General features: G+C 45.9%; 1 protein-coding gene across 1 annotated transcript in view; it reads left to right on the forward strand.

The window, feature by feature from the left end:
* CACNA1C (calcium voltage-gated channel subunit alpha1 C) overlaps nt 1–22,665 on the forward strand; it is a 205,855-nt gene that overhangs the window by 112,629 nt on the left and 70,561 nt on the right. The window contains exons 16-26 of the mRNA XM_039250015.1: nt 1,059–1,188; nt 2,394–2,453; nt 2,595–2,654; nt 7,368–7,474; nt 9,651–9,738; nt 10,501–10,608; nt 11,424–11,476; nt 11,804–11,950; nt 13,327–13,528; nt 15,094–15,252; nt 15,870–15,980. Of these exons, the coding sequence (XP_039105946.1) occupies nt 1,059–1,188; nt 2,394–2,453; nt 2,595–2,654; nt 7,368–7,474; nt 9,651–9,738; nt 10,501–10,608; nt 11,424–11,476; nt 11,804–11,950; nt 13,327–13,528; nt 15,094–15,252; nt 15,870–15,980 (1,225 nt within the window). The remainder of the gene's footprint in view (nt 1–1,058; nt 1,189–2,393; nt 2,454–2,594; nt 2,655–7,367; nt 7,475–9,650; nt 9,739–10,500; nt 10,609–11,423; nt 11,477–11,803; nt 11,951–13,326; nt 13,529–15,093; nt 15,253–15,869; nt 15,981–22,665) is intronic.

The raw sequence follows: 22,665 nt of genomic DNA on the forward strand, positions 1-22,665 counted from the left end.
AGCCTGAAAGTACCAAGCTTCTGCGCCCTACCTCAAGACTGGCTTGAAATGCAGTTTCCCAATAGCAGTGCTACTACTAGCATCTGTTCTCAGGCAACTCTGCCCTTCCTGCCTGCCTACCACACAGACCCTGCCTCAGTGGATTTATTTGTTTGAAAGGGATAATCATTGCAGATCTCCTCATTCTAATGAAGCATAATTGCCTCATAGAGTTTTCCCTTTCCAAGATTTGCTGCTTCTGCAGCACTAGGGTCTCTCAGAGCACCACAGTGTGTGAGCAGATTTCTGAAAACCTGGATTCAAGCCCTGAACGCCACAACCCCCAACAGTCTACAAGTTGTCTTTCTGGACCAGCCTCTCCTTCCCAGATTTCAGTGTTTTTTATCTATAAAATGAAGATAATAATACCCATATCCCCTTCCTAACCTGTTAGGGTGAGATAGTATATAAGACACACTTGACTTTCAAGGTTTAGCCTTTGTGGTACTACCAATGAGTGTCCAGGGGTCCACCAATGTAGTTCTTTATAATTGTGCTGAAGTGTGGAATTGAATTGCATGCCTTGAAGCTATTACACAGGAGCATATTGCCTAGGCAGAGAGTAGGTTTAGCCAGGCTTTCAGCATCGACTCTGGGTGGGATCTGTTGGTCCCTATATATAAAAATATGAAGTAGATCTTATAAAATGGTTTGTTTAATGGTGAGGAAAAGGAAGTCCCCCCAAAAAGTCAGTTGTTAATGTCATGGAAGTATATGAAAATTTGGGGATTCCTGAAGGTCTCAGATGTCACACTCCAAAATGTCAAAAGCTCACTGCCTGTGACAGTGCTTTATACCTGCAAAGTCCTATACAGATGTGCCTAAAACTGGGGGCACAGAGGGGAGTGGGATGTGATTGTCACTACCTGCAGCAGTAAGACCTCAGGCTGAAGAGCCCACTCCCAAACTAACAAGCACCTTTCATAAGCTGAGAGAAGGAGTTGAGCTCCGGACACCCAGGAGATGCTTCCCTGGCCTTTCTGACGTACTTCGGTCCTTCTTTCCTTCTCCCCACACAGATTTCGCCTCCAGTGCCACCGCATTGTCAATGACACGATCTTCACCAACTTGATCCTCTTCTTCATTCTGCTCAGCAGCATTTCCCTGGCAGCGGAGGACCCTGTCCAGCACACCTCCTTCAGGAACCATGTACGCATTCCCTTTTGTCCCCTGTACCCCTTCCTCCCAAGGATGGGATTGGGCCCACAGCTCTGTTGTCAACCTCAATCAGGAGCCCAATTCCAAATATTATAATCAGATGCACAATAAACATTTCTTTAAGAGATTAGGGCTTTGGTAGGAGCCATCATAAACTAATAAAAGAACCTGTACCCAAATGCCTCAGGCTGGCCTGATTGGCAAAGTTCAGGACTCTCATTGTCCTATGGATGTTTCCCTGAAAGATGTGGTTCCCTGTACACTCAGTAAAGAGTAGCCTCTGACTTCCTGCCTTGCTCCCAATAAACTCTAACCAGCCCTAATCACTGAGCAGATAGGGGGAGCACTGGCTAATAGTTGCCAAAGATTAGGCTGACCTTATACAGAAGAGAGCTTCAGTGACCTTCTGTCGAATAGAAAACTAAATTTGGAGACTTACCCAAGGCTCTGGTGAACAACATTAAGGACTAGAGTAAGAATGCTATATCTCGAAGCCTCAAAACTTTGTCACACCCCAACCAGATGGACATGAAAAGAAGAATCCAGCAACCTAAAGCCATACCCATGCCAAACCACTTGGTGGTCCTGCAGCCTGCTTGGTCCAAAGTTTTCTTCAAAATGAGTTGGCCCTAGCTCTGATCCATCACCTGATATATAATAGAGCATGAACCATGTAGCCTGCCCCCAGTCTGGGCAGTCCTCACCTGGAGGATCCTCCCTCCTATGCCCCAAAGAACACAACACCAGTATTTCCATCAACATGAGAAGCCAACTGAATCACACCAAAGTGAGTTAAGTATTTTGCATTTTCCTGCAATAAAATTTACTACTCTGTCCTTTTGACAAGCATCCCAGTTGTCTGATTTGGGTTTGTAAGTAAATTGGATTAATGAGAAAAGCATCCAGCCAAATGCTGCCCAAACCCAGGACCCTGGAAGCTCCCCTCACATGTCTGGGGACTTCTTGTGGCACCACTAAGCTGCCTGAGGCCAGCCCCACTTCAGGACCCAATGCTATGTATACGCTACTCATCTTCTAACTCGCTTCCATCTGTCTCCACATGGAAAAGCTCATGTGACATATAGTGTGGTTCTGAAGTGTGACTCCTTTTCTGGTGAATGTTCGCTGACCTCTCCTTCCATCCTGCTTCTCTCCCTTCCTACCCCATCCCCACCCTGTTTCTTTTTGTTTTGCAGATTCTGTTTTATTTTGACATTGTTTTCACTACCATTTTCACCATTGAAATTGCTCTGAAGGTAAAGCCCCAGTGCCTCTCCCCTTCCTGTCCTCTGTGAGCCTCCACTAGCTCTCTGCTGCTGTCTGGCGCTAACACACATGCTTCTGTTGGTGTCGAGTTCACTCTCAGAGCCACTAATCCAATTGTGCTTATTTTTCAGATCCTAGGCAATGCAGATTATGTCTTCACTAGTATCTTTACATTAGAAATTATCCTTAAGGTAATGCAATCTGAGCAATGCACTCTCTGTCTGTTTCTCTATCTCTGCTCTGTTTTCCTGTCTCTTTTCTCTCTTGTTTCTTCCACTCTTTCTTTTTTACTCTCAAGCCTGAAATTTGATTAATTAGTACCCCTCACTTTGTGCTATGCGCTTTGCTCAGGCTCAGAAGCTAGAAGAACCCCACTCCCACTGTTGTGCCTTCTCTCAGCCTGGAGGAGACATATGGCTCACAGTGTCAACACTGATGCTGTCTTGTCACCAGGTCTGGCACTGTGCCAGCATGTGCTGTGTGCCCCACCACACCCACACACTCCACCTCCAGGTCACTGATGACTGACCCCTGCTTAGAACTCCCCCTCCCTCCTCCTGCCCAGAAGAGATGCTGCACAAACTCCAAGAGTGGAAAAGCTCATGGAGCATGGGAAATCACTTTGTCTATGCCCTTTGGACAGCCCTGGTCAACATCTTCCTCCATACTGGTCGCAAGCACCAGGGCCAGGCTGCAGATAGGCCGGTGTGATAGGAATCATGGGCCTAATTAATGCAAGATTTTGGGCCAGTCTTCCATTGGGAGCTTTCAACAGACAACTATAGATTACTTCTGAATCCTTGGTTTTCTGCTGAAAAGCCTTGTTACGATGCCCCTTTTCCTAAGCATGGAGGAGGGGGAATTGTACTGGAGAGCTAAACACAGTGGGGGTGAGAACCAAGAGCTGAAAGAAGAACCAGGTCCCAAGCCCCAGTCCTGAGAGCACATGGAGCTGGCCTTGCCTGTGGCTAGTGGCCCCAGGTGCTACTGGCCCCTGATGGCAGAACTGCTATAGACCTACCCCATCAGTGGAGCCTACCTCTGAAAGCACTGAGATGAGAGAGATTGCTTTCTAAGTTTTATTTTATTTCTTCTATTAATTTATAATTAATATATTATTTATATTTATTTTATTATTTTTTTAAAATTTTTCCAGTATACTTCTGAGCCTCTAAAACAATGCATTGCCAAGCCACTCCATCTGAGACTCAGGATATTAGTTCTAAGATCCAGGAAAAGTACATTTCAGTATTTGCTTTCTTCTCATTTACCCCAAACAGGAGGGTTGTAGGCTCTAAAGCATATTCTTCAGCTTGGTGTTTTCTTCCTGGGAGACTCACCTGGGACTCCTCCTCCCAAGGAGTCAATGCTCCCTTTCCCCACTCCCTGGGGCTGATGTGAGCAGCTGTCCACATCTGACCATGTGCCACATCCAGGCTGCAGACCCTTCCTTTCCTTTTATTTTTATAATTGTTTTTAACATTTATTCATTTCTGAGACACCGAGAGAGACAGAGCATGAATGGGGGAGGGGCAGAAAGAAAAAGGGAGACACAGAATCTGAAGCAGGCTCCAGGCTCTGAGCTGTCAGCACAAAGCCCGACGTGGGGCTTGAACTCACAGACCATGAGATCATGACCTGAGCTGAGGTCAGATGCTCAACCAACTGAGCCACCCAGGCGCCCCTGGACCCTTCTTTTCCTGATGCAACTTCTAAGTCATGACCCAGACCTTTAATGTACATGACAGTTTTGTCACATCCAGATACAAGTTGAGTGGGGCAGTTTTGAGTGCCTCCACTGTGTCCTTATCCCCAAAGGCTGAGCTGTCCAGATCTCCAGCTTCTGTCCCTGGCTCAAGCGACCAAGGGAGTTCCTCAGGTTTCCTCTTCTACTCAAGGACAGTGGATCTGATCAGGCCCTGATCCCTGGGGGTGGAGAAAGGGAGCCAAGAGCTGCCTGGCTGCCTTAAGATGCACTCTGTGAAACCCCTTTCCATGGTGGACTGAGTTCTGGACTTCAGACTCAGGGGGCACATGAATACCCAAAACTCTTTCCTAGGATAAGAAAAGCTCTGAGGCCCAGTTCTCAGGACCCCTTCACAGAGCTTCCCTTGTGGATTTCAGTGGTGCCGATTATCCTTCAAGTTTGCCTTGCGAACAGAAGCGAAAGATCTCTTTGCAAGCATTGTCATGGCAAGAGCCTTCCCTCCCTTCACCCTCTCCCTCTTTTACTCCCTTTGATACTCAGTGTGCTTCTAAATATAAAGCTTAGTCCCCACCCCACTTCCCTGCACCTCCTTCCACTGGGCCACTCTGCCTTGCCTGAAGGCTCAGCTTCCTCCCATGGCACAGACAACAATGGTCTCATCATCCAAGAGGCAGTTAGTGTCAAGAACAGTTGAAAGACCTGGGGATATTTGGCCTTAAGAAGAAAAGGCTTATAGAACCATGACTGTTGGCCTGAATACATATAGAGAAGGGAGGAAGTGAACTGGGCACAGCAGTGAGTACAAGTTACAGGATACATCTAGTAACTAGAAGAGCTGCCTGGGGAGACAGTGGACGCCTGTGACTGGACAGAGCGGCTTTTTGCGTTTCCAGCTCAGAGAGTCAGCAATCTCATGACCACCTTTTTTCTTCTCTGAGGCTGAAAATACCCCAGTAATAGGCTTTTCCTATGCAATGGCTTAGGAACTTTTAGGAAGCAAGAACTGAGTGGGTAGCCATCAGCAAAACAAGGTTTTAAAGGGACACTTTACACTGAGTACCTGAACCTGGTCTTTTCTGTTGTCTTAAAGGCCTAGGATAATTTTCAATAAATGCTCCATATTTTGGCGTCCAGTTACCCTTTCTCCTATGGCCACTCTTCAGCTGGCCCTGCCTGGGCATGTGCCTCCCACCCCTTACACACACACACTTTCTGGAGTGCTGGCCTCATCCTAGGTCCCCTGACAAATAGGACCCCAAAATCGGAGGACAGACATTGACACTGTGAACCCCACTAGTGCACCTATTCAAGGAGTGCTCTTACCTGACCGTGGAGGGCTGTCTGGTGCTCAGTAATGTCCTCACAATTTCTAAAACAAGAGTGAGGCAGGATCAGACTCAATGCCTTCTCTGAAACTAAAAGCAAATGGCTAGGAAAGGTGCTCGGCCTTCTGCAGGTACAGAGGCACTTTGGTTAAGTGAACTGAAGGAGCCAACCAGGTCTAGTCCCTGGGGTCCTAGATCTTCACTCAGAGACAGAACAGCAAGCCCCTCCTAAATCTTCACTGAGAGACAAGACAGTAAGCCCCTCCAGATGGCAGGCCTTCAGGAGAAATCTCTAACTATATTCCCCTGCAACCTTTTACATAATATACCCACTTCTAGAAACTGTTGCAGGACACAGGTGCCTGAGTCCCCTGTGACCCCCTGCAGGAAGAGATAAATGGAAAGAATTAGGTTGCAAGAGCTATTTTTGCCAGCTCCCTCTGTGTTTGCTTTTGAATTGCTCTGCGGACATGTTGCCCTGGGCACGCTCTGATTCCAAAGAGATAAACTGGACCCCAGATGACCAGGGAGTCGCTCTCAGTCTCTCAGCCACCGGCTCCAAACTGTTCCCTTTGGCTGATGCATCACAGCCCATGGCCTTTCACAACCCTTAACCTGGAAATCCACTGGCTCTTAATTCAAGTCAAAAGAATTGGAAAGGCTATTTGTTGAGCATCTATAGTTACTTTATACTGAGCTCAGAGAGAGGTAATAATAGCCAAGTCCTGTAACAATAATCACCATCCCATGTGCTCCCATTTTAGTCTTCAAAGGACCTCCACATTGCCTTTCTATGTGTGCCTCACAAGGACAAGGAATAGTATGCCCACTTTGTAGATGAGGAAACTAAACATCCTTACGTAGGAAGAATCCAGAATTCAAATCCAATCTATCTGGCCTCAAGTTTAGTTCTCTATGATGACAGTAAGTGTTTTACTCATTTGATGCCTATAATCCTGGAGGATAAATATTATCGTTACTCTCATTTCTCAGATGAGGAAAAAGAGATACAAAGAAGTTAAGTAACTTGCTCCAGGCTGTACAAACAAAATATGATAGAGCTGGGATTCAAACTCAGGCAGCCTGGCTCCAGAGCCTATGCTCCTAACAGTGGTACCACAGTGCCCCTCTGTGTGTTCAAACAGCTCAGACATTAAAGAACATCAGTCTGAAGGAAAGATAATAGAATTGAGTTTACAATATTTGGCATAGATCATAAACACTAATTAAGGTTAGGAAGTAGAAGAATGCTAATTGCCAAAGGTATTGGTAGAACTTCTCATGGGCACTAGGATGACCAAGATTTGGGTTTACCCAAGACTGAGGAGTTGCCCAAGTGGGACACAGGACTTTCAGTACCAAAACAGGAATCCTGGGAAAATCAGGACTGTTGGTCACACTACTAACCATGCCCCACCTTTCCCCAGATGCCTAGTATCTTAAACTGGCCCTGGAGGTTGATAGAATTTGGAGAGGAGGTTGAGATGTTTGCATTCAAAGGGAAATCTGGTCTGGGCTGTGTCAGCAAAGGGCTCCAGGGACCTGTGATAAGGAACAGTGGAAAATGAGAGGCGGATGGCAGGGCCCCGTCTGAAAAGGCTTCAAATACAGAGTCTAGTGTGGTCTAGTAAGTGGAAGGAGCCACTTAACCATCCTGAGTTGAGAATTGTTTTTGTGATTATATAAATGGTTGCAGAATGCTGTCCTTGGCCCTGCCTCTCTTTCTGCAACCCTGCCTGCCCCCAGTCCTCTTCACTGCTGTTCAGCTTGCCCTGCCCAAAGGATGCTGTGGGAGGAGAGGGAGGCATGAGGGGGTCTCTGAGGCTTGGGCAGGGACCACTCATGCTCTGTTTCTCTGTGCCTCCCTGTAGATGACTGCTTATGGGGCTTTTCTACACAAGGGCTCTTTCTGCCGGAACTACTTCAACATCTTGGACCTGCTGGTGGTCAGCGTGTCCCTCATCTCCTTTGGCATCCAGTGAGTAGGACTCCCTCAGCCCAAGATGGGGGTGCACAACTAGAAATGAGTGTCATAGAGGGAGACCAAGACTCTGGAGGGCATTTCTGCATGGCTACCAGTGTGACCATGACAGGAACAGGGTGGGGATCCTGACTTCTACAGCATGATGGCTTTTTGTCCACGTCCTCAATGGTGTGACATTTGGTGGCATGTCCATCCAGCCAGAATATGTTTAAAATATCTGGATCTTGGCATGGCAGGCAGGGCCAGGCCCAGTTATAATGAGAAGAATACCTCCAGGGCCTTCCTGTCTCCTCCACTATGTGCCCAGTGCCATTGTCTACCCTCAGCAACAAGGGCCCTCCATTGCCATGACCAGCCCTGATTTTCTAATCCATCTTTCCTCCCTTTCTCTCTCCAGTCAAAGTACCTATGAGAAGAAGAGGGTGGAGGACAGAGAAAGAGAGGAATTACAGATTCTCGGTCTTGACTAAATAGTGGAATCACCTGACTAGTTTCAGGAAAGACATTTGCCTAGATCCCTCTGCCCCAGTTTTTATTTAATTGGTCTGGGGTACAAGCCTGGGCTTTAGGAGTTTTAAAAGCTCTCCAGGTGAGTCCACCATACAACCAAGGTTGTCAATTTGCTCAGGTTTAAAAGGATCCAATTACTAGTTTCTCCCAAGTTTTATATGCTGGTAACATTAAGCCTGCCTTCAACTTGAAAGCCCTTTCACATGCACAGTCTTCTATGGTCCTCACAAAAAAAGCTGCAGGCAGGGCAGACTGTTACCACCATTTTATAGATAGGAAGATTGAGGTTCAGGACAAGAGATATGCCCAAGGTCATACCAATGGTGGAGGAAAGGGGTCCTGGGTGTTCTTTCCCAAGGGTGTTTTCATGGTAAGCCTAGAAAGAGTGGACATAGGAGCAACGAGTGAGACCCTCTCTGTGATCATCAGTTATATTATCCCAGCTGTCTGCCTGGGAACCTACAGGTCTAGATTCTAATCCCAGCACTACCACTAAACTGCTGCTTAACCTTGAACCAAGAACCACTCCGCTTTTAGTCTGTGCTTTCCCCGTTGACCTTAAAATCCCTTCCATTGCCATTCAGTGCAAACAGACTCCCTCCCTGAGATACTGGTATAACTAGGAATGCCCTTTGAATCCTTTGGAATAAAAGAGCCATGAACCAGAGAAATCAAATCTTTCTACCAGCTCCCTCCTGAGCACATTATCCTGACCTCATGCTGATGTGTCATACATTTTGTTAGGTCCCAAGATGAGTACAAGTCTCTCTGAAAGCTTGCGAGGATATCTCAATCAGATGGGTAGTGTGTGAGGGTTGAGATAGAGCCCACCTGGATGGATGAATAACTCCAGAAACCATGCAGGCTTCCTGCTAAGGGACTTGTGGGGAGAACTGCACCCTAGTGCCTCATTCCCACTGGGAAACAGCAAAAGCCTGAGGCTCCCAGAAATTCTGGCCAGGCTCTAGCATTCAGGCATGTGGCACCTTTTGTGTAGAATCCATTCCTTCAAGTCCTGAGTGTGTTATGAATCAGTGGGTTTTATATATGTGTGTAATGGGCAACTACCTGGAGATCAACACCAGAATATCTCCTCCCAAGCCTGTCATCTCCAGCCAACAAAGGCCTGAAGCTCCACCATCTGTATAGCATTTCTTCAAGTTCAGTGATGTCTTCATCAGACATAATAATAAAAGCTACTATTTATTCAGTTCATAATATGGGCTATGCATACTGCAAATGGTGCAGATACTGCTTCCTCATTTAATCCCTGCAACAATTTATGAGGTCCACTGTACAGATGAAAAAATTAGGGAATTTATCCTCTGTGAATTGGCTGTTAAGTGACAGAGCTGGGGTTTCTCTTTTCTTTACTAAAGCTTCTCTGAGTAGCACATTATATTGCTAATGACTTATGGTAAATTGCTTTTCATATTATTTACACACCACCAGGAAGTCTCAGGGCCACAGGCAAATTCAAGACTCTTGTAGGGTGGGAGATGGGAGTAGAGAATGGTCCCAGGATGAGAAAGTCCCCAAAACAGACTTTACACTTTCTCATGTTTGCCTGGAGTTAGCCTGTCAGGACACCCCCTCACCACATTATTTCCTGCTCCACCACAACAAAAGCTTACTCCCCTGCCCTGTTTCTCTCTCCCAGGTCCAGTGCAATCAATGTGGTGAAGATCTTGAGAGTTCTGCGAGTCCTCAGGCCCCTGAGGGCCATCAACAGGGCCAAGGGGCTAAAGGTGAGAAGGATGGGCCTAAGTGGGGAGCCATCAGCAGAGCAAGCATCAACCCAGCTGTGGACTGGGGGAAGTTAAGTGAGGCAAGGGGGTGGGGTGGGGGCTGGAGGGAGGGGAAATGGCTGGAGCAAATGGCTGCTGTGTTGGTGCCTGGACTCTCCTGTCTGCACCTCCAGTCCCACTTCAAGGTGAAGAGAACAAGGATAGGCAGCCATTCAAAATCAGAACTTTTAGGGGCACCTGGGTGGCTCAGTCAGTTAAGTGTCTGACTCGGTTTTGGCTCAGATCATGATCTCACAGTTCATGAGTTCGAGCCCCCCCATCAGGCTCCGTGCCAAGCTATTTGGAGCCTGCTTAGGATTCTCTCTCTCTCTCTCTCTCTCTCTCTCAAACTAAATAAACTTAAAAGAGAAAACAAAATCAGAACTTCTAAGCAAAACTTTTGCATAAAGGAGACACACACACAAACCCAGAGCCCCCACATGCAGATGAGGAACCCATATTCTTATACCTATAAAATGGGAAGCTAACAGGGCTTTTATCCCTATTGTCACCTAGAGCCCAACAAGGGACTTTGAGTCCATTGGATCCCATCACTGTGTGAACCTGGGAAGATGCTTTGCCTCTTTGAGTCATTATATTCCCTCTGGTGGCAAAGGGGTTGCCCATGCCTCTCCCTCTGAGAGGCTCATGCCTTGGCTAAAGAAAGCTCAGTCTGCAGGCACTTCCTGAAACCTGCCCCCCTGTCTTCCCTTCCCACCACAGCACGTGGTCCAGTGCGTGTTTGTCGCCATCCGGACCATAGGGAACATCGTGATTGTCACCACGCTGCTCCAGTTCATGTTCGCCTGCATTGGGGTCCAGCTTTTCAAGGTAACAGCCCAGCTCTGATCTGTGCTACTTCCTCCTTCCCCTCTTGTCAGCGTGCCTGAGAAAGATTGCTGGCAGATACACCCAAAAGATGACAGCAGCCTGGGTCAGACTTGGGATGAGTGGAACCTCCAAACACCCTCCCCTCAGCTTCCCCCACCAGGAAGGAGGACTCTCCACCAGGCCAAGGACCCCTTGGCCTTGCAGCACAACCTGCCCTTCTGATCCTTGCCCTTCCTTCTAGCAAGAAAGGGAGAGGGACTTTTATCCTCTGAAGCCTTGTGCAAGTCACCTGCTTAAACCCCCACAGCTGTCCCCTATTATCGACAGCATCAAATCCACCCTTCTCCAGCTAGCTTTCAGAACGCCACGTCCATCCAGGTTCTTTGCTTCCTGACAAGGCACCCCCTGGCTACAATGAAGCTGGCTCTTTCTTTGCTCTTTCTGCCTTAATCCTTTAATTTCTGAACCGTTCTTCCCCCTGCCCTCTCTGCCTGATTTCCTTCTGTCTAATTTGTCCCTCTGAGACCTGTTCCACTTTCACCTTCCTTAAGCTAGCCAAAAGAGTCCAGTTCTCATGGAGTGGAATTCCCCCCATTTTTAAAAAATGTCAGTGGTACTTGCAGCACTGAGCATCTTTATTCACTGACTGCTTAGTATGTGTGACTCATGTCTTCCCTGTTAGATTCTGCTCTCCTTGCACTTTTTGTCCCAAGTTCCTAGCACAGTGCTGGGCTATAGACATAATCATTAATCATTTCTTGACTGATTCATTGATTAATGAACATCTCCAATCACTTTGTTCTTCTGCCTTCCAGGGAAAGCTCTATACCTGTTCAGATAGTTCCAAACAGACCGAGGCGGAGTGCAAGTAAGTACAAGCTAGAGGGCAGCCAGCACCAAGGCTAGTTAACTCTGGGAGGTTGGTGACTTGGCCTGAGAGGAAGGACAGACCATTCTTTCTCAGATAGCACTGACAGCTGGACTTTTACCCTTGGGTAATGTGATACTGTTGACATGACGTATAAGAGTATCTGTTCTTAAAAGGTCTGGTCACTAACGTTCTTCCCAATGGCTAGTGCTTAAATGAGGTTTAACCCTAGCCAGTCTCATCCTACCCAGCAAGCCAGGAGTCATTGATAGGTCAGGTGTGAAGGGAGGTGAGAAACCCAAGAATTAACTCTTCCTTCTTTCTCAGGGGTAACTACATCACATACAAGGATGGGGAAGTTGACCACCCCATCATCCAGCCCCGCAGCTGGGAGAACAGCAAGTTTGACTTTGACAATGTTCTGGCGGCCATGATGGCCCTCTTTACCGTCTCCACCTTTGAGGGGTGGCCAGAGTGAGTATGCAAATCACAGCCTGTGCACCCTGATATTAGAGGCCAAGCCATTCCCCAAGGTTTATTATTGTCCCACACTCCTTTCCAGAGGTCATGCTTACCTGTGTCCTTCCCAAACTATGGGAGTTTGCATACCATGGTCACTGCTGAAACATAGACTATTCTTTTTCTAGAAGATGTCAACATTTCAGAAATTCCAAACAAAAATGATCTTCTTTTAGCTCCCCTTCCTAACCTCAGAGTGAGCCACAATGATAGGGGTCTTTGTCATTACTCTCATGGCATCTAGGAATGGGGTGAGTTTCTCTAGGTATGAGCCTTAGATCACCACAGGATTCAAGATTACTGATCCCAACATGTGTTCAATGTGGGTAGAGGTGGCAGAGGTATCTGCTTTAGACTCTACCTCAGTCTCCTTAGAAAAAGCCTTGTTTATAATTACAGTGAAAAGTAAGAAAGGGATGGAAGCCTGGGTCCAAATTCCTCTGTAGAGATCATGCCTACACCAGCCTCGTTGACCTTTTACACCGTATCACCTCTACCAGGCAGCTTGTGCATCAGGTGTTCCATATATCTTTGTATAGACACCTGCTTCCCCATCCTCCGCACCCAGTGTACTCCAGGGAAATTATCATCTAAAAGGAAGAAAATTCTAAATATTTCTAAGTCAGTAACAGCACATGGATCTTAGATGAGAGTCACCATCATTATATGGTAAAATATAGATGATACCTAGAGAATAACCACATACTGTGCAGTGTAACAAGGGAAAGAGAGGAAATATTCCCTGTCCATGAAGAGAAACAACCTTAATGGGCATGTAGTCTGGGCCCAAATGAATGGCATACACATGTAAACTACCTGACTGTAAACCCAAACCATTGTTGATGATCTGAATAAGCTTGGGTCATTTTTACCTAATATTTTTATCTAAATGGATATTTGCTCTCAGATAGATTTATTTTATATTCACGGTAACATCCTCTTAGCCTATGCCAGTTTGCAAAGCTGTTTCAATATTTACTAATGTTTCCAGTATTTGAAAGCAATGTCCATGACTCATTTTACAAATTCTTGACAGTTTCAAAACACCCTTGTATACATTATATCAACTACTCTGCCAGGTAGGAAAGTCAGGAATTATTGTCTCCATTTTACAGATAAAGAATCTGAGGCTCAAAGAGGTTAAGTGATTTGCCCACGGTCCCACCCCAGTAAGTGGCAGAGCTGGAACTTGAACCCAGATCTTCTGACTCCCAGCCTAGAGCTGTTTCCAGCACCCCTGATCCTGAGAATCCTTAGGAGCAGTGGTGCTGTCATTCCACAGAGGTGACACTGCTTCTCCGGTTCCCTCTGGGGCCTGTCTCCTCCTGCAGGCTGCTGTACCGCTCCATCGACTCCCACACAGAAGACAAGGGCCCCATCTACAACTACCGTGTGGAGATCTCCATCTTTTTCATCATCTACATCATCATCATTGCCTTCTTCATGATGAACATCTTCGTGGGTTTCGTCATCGTCACCTTCCAGGAGCAGGGGGAGCAGGAATACAAGAACTGTGAGCTGGACAAGAACCAGGTAGCTTCCTAGGAAGGAGAGAAACAGGGGGCAGGGCTGGGTGGAGAATAGGACTACAGGAGAAATGACAGCTGTTGTCAGCCTGTGGCCTGCCCAGAAGAGAGGCTGTGGTCAGGAGAGAGATCTATGCAGATACTAAGATCATCTGTCTGCTCCTCAAGGAGGGAATAGGGCTGTCAGTCTTCTGGAAGGGCCCAGACAAAAGAAATGCAAATCACTGCAAATCCTGAATCTGACAAATGCATTCAGGCAACAAATATTTGTTAAGCACATACTTAAGGAGACTCTGTGATACATGCTGTGGGAAAAAACCTCACACCCTATCTCTTAGAAGTTGATAAGTTAGAAAGTGCCCACATGGATTGGCACATCGATAATGAAGAAAGAAACTAGAGCAATGAGGCAGTGAGGGTTTGGGGGGTGGGGAAGAGAAGGGCTTTAGAAAACCACTCTTAAAAGATTTAAGTAAAACACAGAGGCCTGTGCATGAGATGGGGACAAGAAAGAAGCTTCAGTAGGAATAATATGGTAATGCCAGAACTGTAAGGTATTGTGTTGGCCGTTGAGAAAGCTGGCAACTCCATCAGTGAGGAATGAAGCTGTTACAGTGGACTGCAGCATGTTGTGACTGAGGTCAGTTCCCTAGCTAGACTCCTCAATGGGGTGAGTAAGGAAGAGTTATATCCCTGTGTGTGAGTGACTTAAGGTCTCGTATGGGAAGGCACATAGCACAAGACACTCAGCTCTACACCAGTTAGGCCATCTGGACTCCTCATGGACTTTGATGTCAACATCTTGGGTTTAGACCTGTCATTCTGGCTGCTATATGGCCTTTGGTTTGGAAGTAAGACCGAAAAGAAGGGGCCAATTAGAAAGTATAGATGAAAGATGATTAGACCCTCATCTACTATCACGTTAATGATAGTGGAGGTGGGGGAAATAAAATTGGCTTAGAGATTGGGTGTGAAGGCTGAGAGTAAATGAAGAGGCTGGACTAACTCCCCAGTTCCTGACATAGGAATCTGGGCACAGTGCATAGAAATGAACCAAATCTGTTCTGGAGTCTCAGGAATGTAGTTAGCCTAAGATCTTCTCCCCTAACCACGGACTATGTCTTCTGATCTTGTGGACATGGGTAAATAAGGAAGATTGACTTAGGATAGGAGACAAAGTTGAGAAGTGCCCCAAGGAGCGTCTGTGGCATAAGAAATAACCAATGGGAAGACAAACTGTCATTCAGTATTTATCAAATGCCAACTAAGTGTTGGCAGCATACCAGGCATTACCAAGTAATGAGACACAAACTCCTTGACTAAGTCTTGGTAGGGAGACTGACTAGAGACAATGCTTTCCTTCATTAAAGGAGTTACAGAAAAAAAATTTTAAGAGTCCAAATAATATCTCAAACCTGTAAATGAGCCAGAGCAGTAGATTATTTCTCTGACTCCCAAGGTATATAGTTTCATCCACATCCCACTCTCCTCTGCCATCCCCACACACATCATCCAGGTTACTAACCCCTTCTCTCCATTCCCACCCCACCCCTCCTGCTGCCTCCCTCCCAGCGACAGTGTGTGGAGTATGCCCTCAAGGCCCGGCCCCTGCGGAGGTACATCCCCAAGAACCAGCACCAGTACAAAGTGTGGTATGTGGTCAACTCCACCTACTTTGAATACCTGATGTTCGTCCTCATCCTGCTCAACACCATCTGCTTGGCCATGCAGGTCAGTTCAAGGGGGGCCCTGGATCCATGATGCCTGCAAGAGGAAGAATATTAGGAGAGGATATGAAGTGTAGAAGAGCTGCCTGGCTGTCTTCAGCCTGTCCCCTTCATATTGGCCAAGGGAGTCAGAAAGAACAGAACTGTCCTTTTCCCCAGATGGAGAAAGATAAGTGTCCCTTTCAAGGATGAGCTTCTCTCTGGCGCCTTCTGAAAGAATCCATAGGAGCTTGAGTTAAGAAAACATTTAGAGTGAAGGAAATGGAGAACAGAAGGGGAGCTTGAAGAGTTCATTATTGTCAGTGAGGCATGGGTGTAAAGGTTGATTCTATATCCACCTGTCTTCAGGGAAATCAACTTGTGTTTAAGTTCTCTTGAACCACAAGTCTCCATAAAGTTGTCATAACCAATCAAAGCAGGATCATAGAACTCTGCCAAAATGCGTTTTCAGAGCTAGCAGAGAAGGGGAGAATTTGCAAGATTTCCTGAGTCCACCTTACTGCCCAAGGAGATGTGAATGGCCTTCCAGGTTTTGGTTCAAGGAAGATCTCTATTGAGAGGAGGATGGTGAAGAGAAAGGATGTTCCCACCTCATTTTTACAGTCTTTCCCTTCCCCTCAGCACTATGGCCAGAGCTGCCTATTCAAAATCGCCATGAACATCCTCAACATGCTCTTCACCGGCCTCTTCACTGTGGAGATGATTCTGAAGCTCATTGCCTTCAAACCCAAGGTAGGCCTCTTAAAAAGATGTCTGGTCTACAGGCACCAGAGGGACAGAGAAGAAGGGGAGTAAACAGTACGAGTATTGAAAGAAGGAGAGTGAGGGGCAAAACTAATCAGTGAAAGACCCCATGTTCTTGGAAGACAAATGTTGCAACTCCTAAACCTACCCGGAGTTGGACCAGAACAACAACTTGAGATAGAGTCTGCTCTAGTCCATGGCTGGGGGGTAAGGAGGAAACAGATTCCTCCTTGAGCTAAGCCTCTTCTTCCAAGGAGGCAGATGATGGTCCTTCTTCTCCCCTTTCCCACCCTGTCTCCACCCTCATTCTCCAGCACATAATCTAGAAGAAGCTATGCCTACCAACTGGCAAACCAAACCTCTTCACCACCAGCCCCCCAGATTCACTCAGACCGCTGTTCGACTCTTCTCTCATTTCATCAGCTGCACCAAGCTCAGCCCAGGTTTCCTTTGCTCAGGGTTCAGCGTTCCTCCCTATGGGGACTTCCTGTTCCCCTCCTCAGAGGCTACATTATTGTTCCTTTGCACTTTCCAGTACAGGAAGGGCAGATGTCTGATAAGCAGACATTATAAGCAACTTCTAGGAAAAAAGGCTGGAAGAAATATTAGAACCATTGGCTGAATGAGGCAGGGTAGGGAAGGTTGGATTTCCTGTCACCTTGGATCCTCTCTGCCCTCCCTAAACAGCCCCACTCCCTTCTCCTGGATAATGGAGGAGTAAACTGACTTGCACCCACCATCTTCCACCGCTGAAGACAGGTCAGAATCACTGGCATCCACTGGCCTGGGATTCACAACATGGGCAGGTGCTCCTGACGGAGGGTATAGCAGCAACTCAGTGGCTCCCCTGGCTACCACAACCCCTTTTGGAGAGCAATAAGAAGGAAAGAGGTGGTTCTAAGAGAATCATATGGCTCCAGACTTGAGGAAACCTCTCCAGGTTTTTGAGCCTTCTCCCACGCTCCTGTACTAGTTTTTACAGATACAACACATCAAAAAGAGACAAAAAGGAAAAGTCCTTGTCCACATATTCCATTTTTATTCAAATTTTTACTTGTCTTGGGATTAATTGGAGCAGGGTGTAGGGGGTGCTCCTTGGCTATTAGATCTGTATTCATTTAACAAGATGTCATCTTCTTTGAATTAAAATTCAGCTAACATTTCTGAATAACCTACCATGTGCTACACATACCTCATTGCACATAATCCTCAAAACACCCTCATAAGAAAGGTATTAGCATCCTCATTTTAGGGAAGAAGGAAGTGAAGCTCAGAGCAATTAAGTGTAAGATTAATTACACCATTATTAAGTGGTAGAACTGGGAATAGAATCTGGTGCCTCTGACTTTATAGTTGATGTTATTTCCACTGTGACAAGCAAGCATCTTCCATGTCAGGTGCTCTGCTGAGCACTTTTCAGAAAGAGGGAAACAACCTTTGAGAGACTTGACTTCCAAGATAACACAGAGAATAATCTTGCAATACTGATTCCTTCTCTCAAAGAATGTTTGGGGATCTTGGCTAATTTTCAGAGAATAAGACTCCTAATAAATGTCATTTGGTGAAAATAATGGTGTTTCCTACCTCCTCCAGGGCAGCAAATATACTCTTTTCACTTCCCTTCCAAGTCCAGTCCTATTCAGGAACATAAATATTGTCCTGACCTAGAGAAGACCCCTAAATGTCCCTGGCCACCTTCCATGAGGTCCACAGTACCTCTGCTTACCTATGGTCCTATTCCAAACCACGTGGCTCAGCAGTACTGACAGGTTCACAGCCCACAGCAACGTGACCAGTGAGGCTGGGAATGCAAGATCATTGCCAAGTTGAGCTGCAGTCTCAGATGACAGCCTCTAGTAGGGAAACTGGCATTGTTTTCACCTAGTTTCATGAGACATATGGTTTAAATATTTCAAAGCCTTGAGTCATTCCACAATTGACTCAGATGTGTCTCTGATGGTGTCTGATGCAGTCTGTAGAACCCTGCATTGGACTTTCTGAATTATATCTCATAAGTACAGGAGATGTATTAAGCAAACCTGCCCTAAGCAGGCAAATGAAAGGGATCCCTGTAGAGGCTTCAGCCTGAAAGACACCCTTACCTAAACCCTACAGATCAAGGAGTAAGCCATTTTCTAGGAAGTAGTTACCTGAGGTGGTCTAACCTATAGAGCAACTCCTAGTTGCCTCAATCCCTAGTTTTCTATGATGAGAAGATGGACTAAAATAAGAGAAACTTTTCCCAAAGGAATAAGAGAGCTGTCCTGGGGTCAATCGCATTTCACACATGCCAGGGTCAATCTGTGGTGTAAATTGAAAGGAAAATGGATATTTTCTGTGAATACCTCAAAAAGAACTTCTGGTGATAAGAGGGGTAAGGGTCACTGTACCTGGCTGGCCAAGCAAGGAAGTTTGACCAGTTGGAAGGAGACTTGAAGAGAACAAGGTGCCCTAGTTTCTCATTAAGCTATGTTCTTAATTTAGGGAATAGACTCCAGGAAAAGCATCCTCCAAATTTTCAGGCAGAAAATCAAACCAGAAACAACTTGAAGCCCTGGTAGAAATATCTGGCTGGATGTGGCCTAAGAACCAGTGGCTTCTAACAGTGACCTGCAATTCAGAACACTCACCATTAACTGAGATTCTCTTCAGCACATTTTATTTCACTAGAATGATCATTTATCTATGATATGAATGAGTCTGCACTTATAAGCATTGGGTGTGAAAGGACAGTTAGGTAGCAAGGGTATAGAAGACTGGCATCAATTGCAGCCAGGGAGAAGTTACCTGAAGTTCTCACTGCTTGACTTTTCTTCTCTATCCTTTCAGTGTCTGTGATTGGTTGGTTGGTCGGCAAGTTGGCTGATCACTTTCTATCTCTTGCTTTGTCCTTTCATTGTCTTCATGGTGATTAATGTTGCCAAGTTCTTCATTTCTGTTCTCCTCACCACACTACAGAAAATGCATTTACTCAAGTAAATCCCTGCTCTAAATCCAACTGCCCCACTCCTTAAGTTGACACTCTATTCCAAACACACCAAAAACTATGGGTGAATATAAACCCGTTAAGAGCAATTCAGTCCCCCATCTCAGGTATCTATGGTGATGTCTGAAGAGAATGCAGTAGGTAATAGTAGTATTGATTCCACACCTACTAGCAAGCCAGAGGAGATCCTTTGTAGAAGGATCTAAAGTAGAAGATACTTGGAGACACTGAATGGTATCTGGGTCCTACCTGAATGTGTAGGACCAAGTTGGTCAGCATGGAAAAGTCTTGATTATAATTGTCTGAAGGTACTAAATAACTGGACTGTTCTATAATGAACTGAAATGCATCAGCAAAGACAGAAAAAAAATTAAGATAATAAGCACTGAAAAATATCTAATGCCTAGGAATGAATCTAACCAAAAATGTTTAAGATTTCTACAGAGAAAACTATAAAATTTCATAGAAAGGAACTAAAGACAACTAAGTTGAGAAAGATACCATGTTCATGAATTGAAAAACTCAGTATTATAAACATATCATTTCTCTTCAAACTGATCCACAGATTCAGTACAATCCCATTGAAAACTTCAGTTTGGACTTTACCCAAGGTGAGAATGGCAGATGAAAGTGGAGCCACCAGCATCCTGGTGACTAATAGAATGACCCTGGGTTGTTCTAAGGCTTCAGCCCATTTGGGCAGCTCTGACATCACCGTTGAGGGAGAGGAAAGAACCTGATCACAGATACTCCACTGTTAGCTACAGGTTTTAGTACCAGAAGGGGAGATGATATCACGTGGCTGCCTGGGATTTGCTATTGACAATGACGCAGCAAGCACAATGAGGAGGGGAGGAGAGAGGAAGAGGCTCCAGGCTTGTCCTCCTCAGCAGAAGTCGGTTTGCCCAGAAAGGTAGGAGTCATCGCAGTGAAAGGCTCCTGACTCCTTTGTTCCCTGTAAACTTTCACATGGGTCATGAAGAGATGAAGAAGCAGGTCTGCTGTTGCTGAGATGTACCTCCTTCCCCTTGGCTGCTGCCCACTCAGTATATCTTCCAGGGGAGTTTACTGCAGGGGATTTGACCCTGGCAGCTCCCCATGATCAAAGCCTTGGCTTCCCCTTTCAGCTTTTTTCCAGCCTGAGAATGGTCCAGAAAGGTCAACAGAACCAAAGGAAAATCCCTCACTGACCCTCCTGGTACCCCAGCTTTCTTGAATAAGAGGAGCTGAAGCCTCAGGACCTTCATGTTGTAGAACACATTAGGGTCCAAAGGCATTTCAAACGTAAGGGATGAAGTAAGGCCTCTGGACCAGCTCTATCTAATAGAACTTTCTGCAATGTTCCATGTGTACTGGCAGTAATGTAGCCTCCTGTGGCTATTGCATGTTTGAAATGTGGCTAGTACAGCCAAGGATGGGTTTTCAAATATATTTATTTTAATTAATTTAAAATTACATAGCCAAATGTGGACAGCAGCTGCTATATTGGGCAGCACAGTTCCAGACACTGCTTCTTACCCATAATATTCCCAGCTTCTGCTGTCTTCTGTCTGTCTTGGTTTCTTCAGCCCAGCTGCTCTGGCTTCACAAAGCCAGATGGTTTGCCTCACCCTCCCCACTCATTCTCCAGCTGTTAATTTTCTACCAGAAATTGACTCATAACGGTGGAAGCCCTCTTGACAGGGTGAGACAGCAGACTCTTGCTCAGGGATCCCACAGTGTGAATTTTCTCCTGACTCGGCCAGTTCTTACAGTCATCCCTGGACTTCCCTAGTCCTTGTCAGCTGCAAGTGCTGGGTCTCCTTCCCAGTGGTTCCTGTCCCACCAGGTTCCTGAGCTAAGGAAGACCCGAAGGAAGGTGGGGAGAGTGTGGTCTGGAATTAGTCTTGTTACTGTGGGCTGAATATAAGGTGTGTCCCTGGTGATCCCTGGGGCACCAGCTACTCTTTCTCCCAATCCGTTAGACTTCAGACCAGGTTTCCCAATAGGCTAAACTTCACCAACAACTCAACAAATACTGTATTGAACACTGACATAGCAGGCAGTGTGCTTCGTTCCAGGAAGGGTGGTGAGCACAGCCTTGCTCACTTCACCTTTTTAAGAATAGACCTCCCTGACTTTGGCTCACTCTTGAGTCTTGCAGAGTCCCCATTTCACTATCTCATTCATCCCTGGAAAACCTATCCACCCTGGCACTCCTGTTCCGACTTAAGAAGCAGTGAATAAACACATGAACCCATTGTGTATCAATTCCAATATGTTAAATTAAGTAGCATTCAGGAACAAGGAGGGAAGGAAGTATATATATTAAGTGTCTGAAGAACATTGCATTAGATATTCTCCATTCACTATCCCAAGCAATCTGTGAGACTAGTATGATGGTATTTAGGAAACTGAAGGTCAGAGAAAAGCTAAGTAATATGTCCAAGATGGCAGAGCTAGTTTTTATTGTTGTTGTTTGGGAGATTTTAATACATATTTAGGTGACGCAAAAGCCAAGCTCTATCCACTACACCCTCATTGAAACAACAAACATGAACACGCTGAGATGTTGCTCTGCACCTAGTGAGTTCTCAGCAAATGTTCATGTTCTTCCTTATAAGCAAATCGGAGACAAAATGAAAGCAAGACATTCTCAAGTAACAAGTCTATGTAAACTGATATAGTCACTCCGTTCCCATGTCCTCTCCTGAGGCCCCTTCTCTCCCTTTATCCTTCATTGCCCCATTCTATTCTTGGCCCCTGTTTTTCCCTGGATTTATCTGGACCTTTTGGATTTCCCTTCCAAATCTGAAGTGACAGGTACTTTGAGGAGAGAGAACAGTCGCCTGATAGGTGACGATGCCTAATAGCCTACATATTAATGTGTGTGCACTCACACATGCACACACACATGCACTTGAAATGGGAAGACTTTCAAGATGTGGAGACAAAAATTAGATTGCCCAATTCCTGGAAGGCAGGAACTGTTTCATATGCAATTCTGTGTCCCATGAGAGGCATTCAGTGAAAATTTAATGCATGTATGCATGATGGAAATTATGAAACTGAAGAACAACGAAAAGAGAATCTGAATCATAATATCAGAAAACACCATTAAGATCACCCATCTTCCATCAGTGCAGAAATCTCTACACATTCCTCCTTTCTACCATAAGGGACCCCCTATTTCTATGGGCAGCTCTGTTGGGAATCCTTCTTTATATTGAACTGAAATGTGCCCCTCTGTCATTTCTACTTACTAGCACTGCTTTCTCCATCTTTTCTCTCTATAAGCAGTTATTGAGCACCTCAGTGATGATGTTGAGACATGGTACTATCTCACAGGGCTCACAGCATAGTACAGAGACAAAGAGGTTAAGGAGTAGGTCAAGTGCTGTGCTGGGCAAGTAGGCCACCATAGGGTGAGCACCACTGAGGCAAGAGACACCTGTTTGAGATAAGGTTGTCAGGAAGGGCCATTAAATTGAGGCCCTGAGGTTGAAAAGACTCCAGAAGAGCATTCGAGGGAGAGGTGAGAGCAAAGGTCCTGAGGCAGGGACAAGCTCAGCTTGTTTTGGGAACTGAGAGCAGTGAGTAAGAGAAAAGGTCAGAGGATACAGACCCTTCGAGATCTGTAAGGGGTGTGGATTTACCCTGACTGCCCTCATAAACCTCATGCAGCAGGGCCTTAACGGGAATTACATA

Source organism: Hyaena hyaena, unplaced genomic scaffold (assembly GCF_003009895.1).
Source record: "Hyaena hyaena isolate Hyena2069 unplaced genomic scaffold, ASM300989v1 scaffold_368, whole genome shotgun sequence".
NCBI classification, from domain to species: Eukaryota; Metazoa; Chordata; class Mammalia; order Carnivora; family Hyaenidae; genus Hyaena; species Hyaena hyaena.